The sequence below is a fragment of the Anarhichas minor genome, unplaced genomic scaffold (assembly GCF_050575085.1).
Source record: "Anarhichas minor isolate MPS153535 unplaced genomic scaffold, ASM5057508v1 ptg000045l, whole genome shotgun sequence".
Lineage (NCBI taxonomy): Eukaryota > Metazoa > Chordata > Actinopteri > Perciformes > Anarhichadidae > Anarhichas > Anarhichas minor.
This window is the reverse complement of record NW_027466491.1, coordinates 1,377,191-1,385,387: the sequence shown is the minus strand read 5'-3', so window position 1 is coordinate 1,385,387 and position 8,197 is coordinate 1,377,191. Positions and strand designations below refer to the sequence as shown.

Below are 8,197 nucleotides of genomic sequence, written 5' to 3'. Positions count from 1 at the left end.
TTTTGTTAGTTTAAGGAACGGATAAGAATTGCATTGCAATAAATCTCTTGAGCTAAAAAGCAGAGCATGCATGCTCCTTTTCTTCAATGACATGCTTCACATCTATCCAATTGCACACACAGATCTTATATATGTATAGTAAAACGACATTATTCCACTGCATCTGGAGCTGTTTGGTGTCTTAGGTGCCTTTCTTTGGGACATCTCGACCATTACTGAGTAGAGGGAAAACAATCGTCACCGACCGGGCTCTATAACCTGCTGTTGTCCTGCTCTTTTTCCTCTCTCGTCTGTTTTGTAGGTGACGCTGCCAAAGCATGCGCCCCAAATGGCATCAGCCAAGCCAAGGACCAGACGCCCCCCTCGGAGGAGAAGATGGAGGAGCGGGGCCAGTGGGCCAATAAGATGGAGTTTATTTTGTCCGTCGCCGGCTCCATCATCGGCCTGGGCAACATGTGGCGCTTCCCGTACCTCTGCTACAAGAATGGAGGAGGTGAGTGGACGGAGGAAGGAGATGTGCAAATGGGGCTTACATACTTTATCTCAGGCTCATGCTGAAATAATAATATTTCAATATTGCTCCAGTGCACTTTTACTGTCAACCATACAGTTATTTTTGTACATGCACTAAATTAGTGGACGATTCAAGATAGCTGACGTGAAATTGAGAGTGTACAAAACCCCTGAGGACCCTTTTCAGAATCTGTCAATCAAAATCTAACCTTAGACTCACTCGAGCTCAGGTGAAAGACGTAAAAACATATCTATATATATTCAAGAGGTAACCACCTCAGACCCCATCGGCCATGCTTGTGTAGGTGCTTAATCCGACGCCCCTCTTCATCCCTCCATGGGGCGACAGGGTCAGGGTTCAGGGCCCGAGCGGGGTCAGGCAGCTGTTGTTGCTCCGTGCTCACAGCAGCTGTCCCCGCAGAGAGGCGGAAATCTGAGCACGCCAAACATCCTCGGCCGCCCGACGGGACGTCGCCACAAAATGCCAATTAAAGAACTTTTCTCCATGTCCCCTTGCTGTGCTCCGTGCCTTTTTAATGTTTGGTCTTATTAAGAGTTATAATACAGCTTCAGTTTGTTCAGGCATGTATTCTTTAATATAGTTGGGAACATCATTAACTCTTGGACATGAAATACTACATCATCTAGGCTTGAGCTTGTGTGGTTCTTAAAGGTTACCGGTTTACTTTTGTATTTTAGGTCCGTTCAAACCAGGTTAATCCGGTGATCTGTTCATCAGGTACAGGAAAAACAATCATGTAGGTAATATGTAATTAGTAATAGCAAATCCAAGAATGAAAGAGAGGGGTCATTATTATGTAATCTTGTACAGTTTCTTTAAGATTAGCATTTTTCTGCAGGACACTCGGGACTCAACATGGGCTTTTGGACCATTTGTCCTTATTCGAGCAAACTGACTGTGACTTTTGGAGCTGCAGTCTGGATTTGGGTCCACATTTGTTGCAGTACAAGAAGGCCCTGGGTTACGTTAACCCTGAATCCTTTGCTCTTTTTCTGAACTCAGGTGCGTTCTTCATCCCCTACTTGATCTTCCTGTTCACCTGCGGCGTCCCCGTCTTCTTCTTGGAGGTAGCCCTGGGCCAGTACACCAGCGAGGGAGGCATTACCTGCTGGAGGAAAATCAGTCCGTTGTTTGAAGGTAGGTTGGACACACAGGGATCCTGGCACAGCATACACACACTTTAGCAAATGTTATGAAGCCATGATGCTAAAACCTGAAAAATGGAATTCTGAAGTGGAAGAAGAAAATGTGCAAATCTTCTGATATTTAAAATGTATGTTATAATACATGTTACTGAATATTTGTATTGATTGTTCTGCAGGTCTTGGCTATGGCACCCAGGTGATAGTGACTCTGTTGAACTTCTACTACATCGTTGTTCTTGCCTGGGCCATTTTCTACCTGTACTACTCCTTCTCCTGGGACCTGGCCTGGTCGCACTGCAACAACACCTGGAACACAGGTAACAAGAGCACTGTAAAATACACGGGGAGCTCCACCAATGTTTTTGATACGATTAAGAATTACAACATTTTGCTCTCCCCCCCCCACCCCAAGAAAACTGTGTGGGGCTACATAGGAGAAACACCTCAATCGAACAAACAACCAACCCAAATGCCACCTCTCCCGTCATCGAGTTCTGGGAGTGAGTTTTCAGAGCGCCTCGCCTCCTCTTGGTTGATACCTCACCGTTGTGAAAGCGACAGCGATGCATCGACTCAGCGCTTCTTTCCTTGTCTCTGCAGGAAAAGAGTGCTGAGGATTTCCCCGGGCATCGACCACATGGGCGCTATGAACTGGGACCTGGCCCTGTGTCTGTTCATCGCCTGGGTCATGTGCTACTTCTGTATCTGGAAGGGGGTGAAATCCACAGGAAAGGTGGGTGACCTGGTGACCCTTTTTATTGATTCATTGAATTGACCAGAGACAGCTCTCGGACACTTTAAGGATGACATCTGGTATTAATTTTTTCTATTTGGCATGTCTCTGTATTTAGCGTTTCCAGCCCCCCCGTCCCGCGACCCCGGATGGATGGATGTTTCTTTATTTGTTTGCATACTTATCAACGTCGTATGTGTGTGTCTGTATAGGTGGTCTACTTCACCGCAACCTTCCCCTATCTGATGCTGATCGTGTTGTTGGTCAGAGGGTTAACCCTGCCTGGTGCTGCGATCGGCATCCAGTTCTACCTTTATCCAGACCTGGGACGCCTGGCAGACCCACAGGTACCACGATGCCACACAGACGGCTTACAAATGAAAGCCTAAATGCAGATCCACATTCACCACCATTACAACAAACCACTAATTCCCGAAGAGGGCCTTTAGAAGATGTGGTGATCCCTGTGGGCGAGGGGCGCACCACGTGCAGGTATCCCATGGTTCTCTGCTAGGGAGCCTAGTTTCTGCTGGGTCCATCTGCTCTCCATGAAAGAGGCAGGCACGGCAGGGCTTGAATGCAGGGTCAGGACACAACTAGGAGTGTAAACACCAGCTCTACCAGGACTGAGGCCCAGTCAGCTAACCAGGCTTAACTGGCTCTGTGCTCGACCGCAATCAGAAGATTTTTGCAGAGTCCCCAAAATATTTTACGTGTCTCTTTTTGTTTGATTCTGCTTGTATTGTGTCGTCTTATTCCTGTTTAGTCGCATGATAGTTTGCCACAAAACTGAACCAAACAAAGTAGAGTAAACACACAAAACTAATAATTCAACCTGCCATTTCCTTCTCTCTCTATCTCCTGATTGTTTGTGGTTCTTCATTCCCTTTGCTATTTTATAGTCATTTTTTTGTTTCTGATAAGGGATGAGTCTTTACTTGTCTATTCGTTACAGATCTTGCACTCTCTGTATTTGTGGAAGCTTGGGTCCTTAATCAATGTCGAGACAAACCAGACCAATACCAGACGTGTGACAGTTTACTATTGTGCAACTACATGAGTCAATGATTATGAACGCCAACATGCCAGCACGTGAATTCCTATGGATTATCTAACCACACATGGAACGCACATGTTTGTAAGTCGACCTAAGTAATGTATTTTGTCTCTTGTGTAAGGTGTGGATGGATGCTGGCACCCAGATCTTCTTCTCCTACGCCATCTGCTTAGGGTCGCTGACTGCTCTGGGAAGCTACAACAAATACAACAATAACTGTTACAGGTAGGTAAATATAATGTAGATGCATGCACGCTCAAATGAACAGGAATTCCTTCCTCATTTCTCATTTTGAAACAAAAAAATCAACTTCATCATCAGGTGTGATTTATGTGATCAGCTGTGTTGATCTGAAGCTTAACGATGCTGAAATGAATCTCCTCTGTTCCATCACAATGAAACATGTGCTGTCTGTTGCAGGGATTGCATTGCGTTGTGCTTTCTGAACAGTGCCACCAGTTTTGTGGCGGGCTTTGCGATCTTCTCCATCCTGGGTTTCATGTCCTATGAGCAGAATGTTCACATCTCAGAAGTGGCAGAATCTGGTGAGGCTTTTCCTCTCGTTGCATTCAAAAACGCTCCGAGAAAAAAAAAGGAATAGCAATAGAGTAGCAAAATAATCTGTTTATAAATCCTCCTGTAGGTCCTGGCCTGGCCTTCATAGCTTACCCCCGCGCTGTGAGCATGATGCCTTTCTCTCCCCTGTGGGCCGCCCTCTTCTTCATCATGATCGTCTTTCTGGGGCTTGACAGTCAGGTACGTACCTCCAAGTTAATTAACACTTCCTTTTAATTATTTTAATTATTTGGATTACTGTTGGCTCGGAGACTTAAATGTCACGTGGTGTTAACTGAGCCAGGAAGGAAGTCTTCCCTTCATCATAGCTGACAAACAAAAAAAGGTTTAATTTATTGATCAGTGCTCACCTCTCCCCCCCTCGTCCCCTCACACCTCTCTCCCCTCCTTCCCATCAGTTTGTGTGTGTCGAGAGTCTCGTGACGGCGATAGTTGACATGTACCCCGCCGTGTTCAGACGTAAAAACCGCAGGGAGCTCTTCCTGTTAGGTGTGGTCTTCGTCTCCTTCTTCATGGGCCTCATCATGCTGATGGAGGTAGGGGGGTCACACACAGAGATCCATGCACACAGGCAAACATCTGCAGGCATCAAGATATTTTTTTACTGACATGTTTAAGTCCTAATTATTCAGTAAAGCTAACAATATTCTTTTAAATGTAACATTGCAATGCTTAAGGTGTTTTCCCTCATCATATCACCTGATGGTTGTTTAGGGGTAAACCAGCACAGGATGCCTTGTTCTGCTGAAAACCGCTCTTACATAGTTCAACCTAGTTGACATGGTTTCACCTCTGCACAGCTGGAAACATGAATGCTCTGCAGAGGTGTCAACAGGTCATCATTTTGTAAGTACAAGCAAGTCACAGGTTGTTTGCAACGAGTCTCAGGTAAGTCTCAAGCATGTCAGAAGTCTCCAGTTTTTGGGCTTCGGTGTTTCAAATCTCAATCGCAAACGTGTACATCTTTAAATATCAACAGCAGGAGAGTAGATTTATCTGGAGGCTGATATGCATTTTTATACAGAAACAAAATATTGCTCGGTGCTTTGATTGATTCCCTGACACCATCATGTCGCGTTGTCTCACCAAGTGTGTCCAGTACGTCTGTACTGACAATGCATAACAATTAAGACAACACAGACGTTCCAAGAAAAAAAACACCTGCAAGTCAACAAAAAAATAAAAAAATATTGCTGGAAATAAGAAGTCCAAGATCTTTCTAGAATGGTCACACAGACAATTTCATCTGATTTCAGTTTATTTCCTGTTTATATTTCTGGCTTATGGTAGATGTGTTCATATGAAGAGCATTAATTAAACTTCTATTCTAGTATTTAAGTCATTTCCATTGTGTCTTGAATTTAAATGAATTGTAGCATGGAGGTTTTCCAGATATAACTTTGACTCAGTGCTTCATATCTCTATCTTTGTAGGGAGGCATGTATGTTTTCCAGCTCTTTGATTACTATGCAGCCAGTGGCATGTGTCTTCTCTTCATGTCCATCTTTGAAACCGTCTGCATTGCATGGGTCTATGGTAAGCTGTCCTCAAAACATAAACGGCTGTCTTTTAATGGTGTAAATGGAAGAAAAAAAAACGTGTCTCATGAGTGTTTTCCGGTGTACATGCTGTGGAATAATTGTCCTGATTACTGTCAACATAGATAGAAATGTCTTTACTGTGTTTTTCCAGGTGCAGACCGCTTTTACGATAACATTGAGGACATGATTGGCTACCGTCCAGGATGTTACTTCAAGTACTGTTGGTTGTTCCTCACCCCGGCCACGTGCATTGTGAGTATCAACAAACTAATTAAGTAGTATCAAGGCTTTCCAAAAATGACAAAGGCGGACAGCAACTGAGGCCTCCTCTCCTCTCCTCTCCCCTTGTAGACATGAAAACAAATCAGTTCTTCCTTCTTCATCAATAGTCATGCATGTCTAATTGTCTCTGCAGGGTACTTTTGCCTTCTCTCTCATCAAATACACCCCTCTAAAGTACAACAACGAGTATGTGTACCCTTGGTGGGGTTATGCCATTGGCTGGCTGCTCGCTCTCGCCTCCATGGTCTGCATTCCACTTTGGATGGTGTACAAGATCAGCACCACCCAAGGGACGTTCAGAGAGGTACCATTTGATCCTGTTTCAAGTTGTTCAGTTAGCTGGGGGCTGTTATCAGATACATGTTATCTCACCCCTGCTAACCATGGATGATGTGTTTAAATTATTAAAGGATTTGTGTGCCAGTCTTGGTCTTAAATCAGACGTCCTGTGAACTTGTCCCTAACCCCGTCTGAACTTTGACTTGACTTGAACGTATCCCATTTTGGAATTTTTTCCAAAAAAGACTCGAGCTCCTTCACACTGGTTTTACCTTTCTACAGCGCATCCAGCTGCTCATCACACCATCGGACGCCTTACCCAAAACCAAGAGGGAGCAGGAGAACTTACTGGCCATCTTTGCTCCGGAGGGAGACGCTGCCATGGTTAGAAACGGCTACTATCCTGTCTCAGAGACAGACTCCAACTTATGAGGCCCCGTGGTGATGTGTATGGGAAAGACATATGGGTTTTTGGTTCCATCCTTGACTTGCTGCACCCTCACCTCCATTCCAAAGATCACTGCAGGGAAAGATCACCATTAAGTGTCACATCAGCGATTTTAAATTATAACAGATATGGAGGACTCAGGAGATAACAGGCATACAGTGTGTGGGGTTTGGCAGCGCCTGTACATTTCAGGGATGGCAGTAATGTAGAGAAGGATAAAGATAAATAAATTAAAAAGTCATTTATTTGAGTTTTAAAGGGACAAAGGCACTTTTTTTTCAGGGACAAAAGTTATTAACTCTACTCAAACTGAAATCTATGAATACATTGGCATATATTCAACTCTGCATTTCACGGATGATTTAAATCAACTGATTCAAGGTCAGCTGAAATTTACGAGTCAGCCTTGGTAAAGTGTTACAATTTTATAATGGAGGTTGATGACGTTTTCATCTCAATCAAAGGTGGCAATTGTAGAGACAGACACACAGGTTCCCCCAAAAATTTATAATAAGGATAAAGTTTGTGTCAATGTAACACTAAGAAAATCAGTGATGGAACAGGTTCACCATTTGTTACCGCTACATGTCAGATATGTGTCCTTGTATATCTGACATTGCTTCGTGGCTACTTAGCCATATTTGTATCATATATTTTTATTATCATAAATGATTGGGGCAAAGTTTCCCTTTTGTATTTACAAGAATTAAAATAAAATGTTGCGTTTCACATGAATGGGCTGTGTAATGAAAGGATATGTCAGTAAAAAGTATAATACTGTAGCACTGCTGTAGCTGTAGGACTAACATGACATATACAACGTAGGTTCATATTTTGTACTGTAACATAATATGACTGTACAAATGTGAATCTTGTAAGTATGTTTTTAAATAAACATGCAACATTTCATGTTTTCTTGAATAATTGCTATGCAGTGCTGTATTAAAGTCTGATAAACAAATTCTCTCCGAGTCCCCCAACTTTATGAAAGTACAATACTAAATTGCCGGAGTGCCTGACTGACTGATCATGACACTGTATGCTCATAATTGTGTTTGCTTGACACATTCATTATGGATTCTGATGGAGCACAGCAGGTGTTGACCTTGCAAAAGCGCAGTTTGCATAAGGTGCCAACATGCTATCAGTGCTGTGTTTCCCATACTGGGGACCAGGCATCAACTTATACGACTTCCAGACTGTTCTCAGGAAAATGCAGAAACTATGCATTTTACTGTTTGGAAAAGGAAAAAACGTACAGCCTAATTTCTAGTCAGGATCTTAATGAAATGAGACTCTGCTTTAAAGTATTTTACCCCATTGAACTGAACTCACACAGTATGGGGCATCATACAGTAAAATTATTATACCGTAAAATTATCAAATGATATAATACCCCTGGCTGGACAAAGAGGTGTGTCGTTGATGAAGACAGTTTCTTAGATATCAAGAAGCCACAATGATGGAGCAGTTTTAGAGCATTTTCTAGAATAATTTCACCGCTGGGTGTCACGCTTCTGCTGTACTGTCGGGTGAGCTGCTGATTGGCTGAAACAGCGGCGTCGCTCTCTACGTGCCCTGGTGACGCCCCGCACTTTCCC

General features: G+C 43.4%; 1 protein-coding gene and 1 long non-coding RNA gene across 4 annotated transcripts; one reads left to right on the top strand and one right to left on the bottom strand.

Annotated features, from left to right (window-relative positions):
- The first annotated feature begins 306 nt into the window (after nucleotides 1-306).
- LOC142970968 (sodium- and chloride-dependent GABA transporter 2-like) lies at nucleotides 307-7,551 on the top strand. The gene is made up of 14 exons (XM_076111507.1): nucleotides 307-493; nucleotides 1,538-1,672; nucleotides 1,857-1,997; nucleotides 2,093-2,180; nucleotides 2,281-2,413; nucleotides 2,626-2,760; nucleotides 3,592-3,695; nucleotides 3,891-4,015; nucleotides 4,114-4,226; nucleotides 4,445-4,582; nucleotides 5,480-5,582; nucleotides 5,739-5,839; nucleotides 6,003-6,173; nucleotides 6,431-7,551. Exons 1-14 carry the CDS (start codon nucleotides 376-378, stop codon nucleotides 6,578-6,580), a joined length of 1,755 nt encoding a protein of 584 aa, XP_075967622.1. The 5' UTR covers nucleotides 307-375; the 3' UTR covers nucleotides 6,581-7,551.
- On the bottom strand, nucleotides 1,087-8,073 carry LOC142970969 (uncharacterized). Of its 3 annotated transcripts, none has more exons than XR_012959321.1 (4): nucleotides 7,993-8,073; nucleotides 2,146-6,668; nucleotides 1,937-1,986; nucleotides 1,087-1,643 (listed from the first exon to the last, which is right to left on the bottom strand). It is a non-coding gene; the product is annotated as an uncharacterized LOC142970969 (long non-coding RNA). The 3 variants fall into 3 exon arrangements; XR_012959322.1 differs by lacking the exon at nucleotides 7,993-8,073 and having other exon boundaries at nucleotides 2,146-3,974; nucleotides 4,140-7,977; XR_012959320.1 differs by lacking the exon at nucleotides 7,993-8,073 and having other exon boundaries at nucleotides 2,146-7,976.
- Between the last annotated feature and the right edge of the window lie 124 nt (nucleotides 8,074-8,197).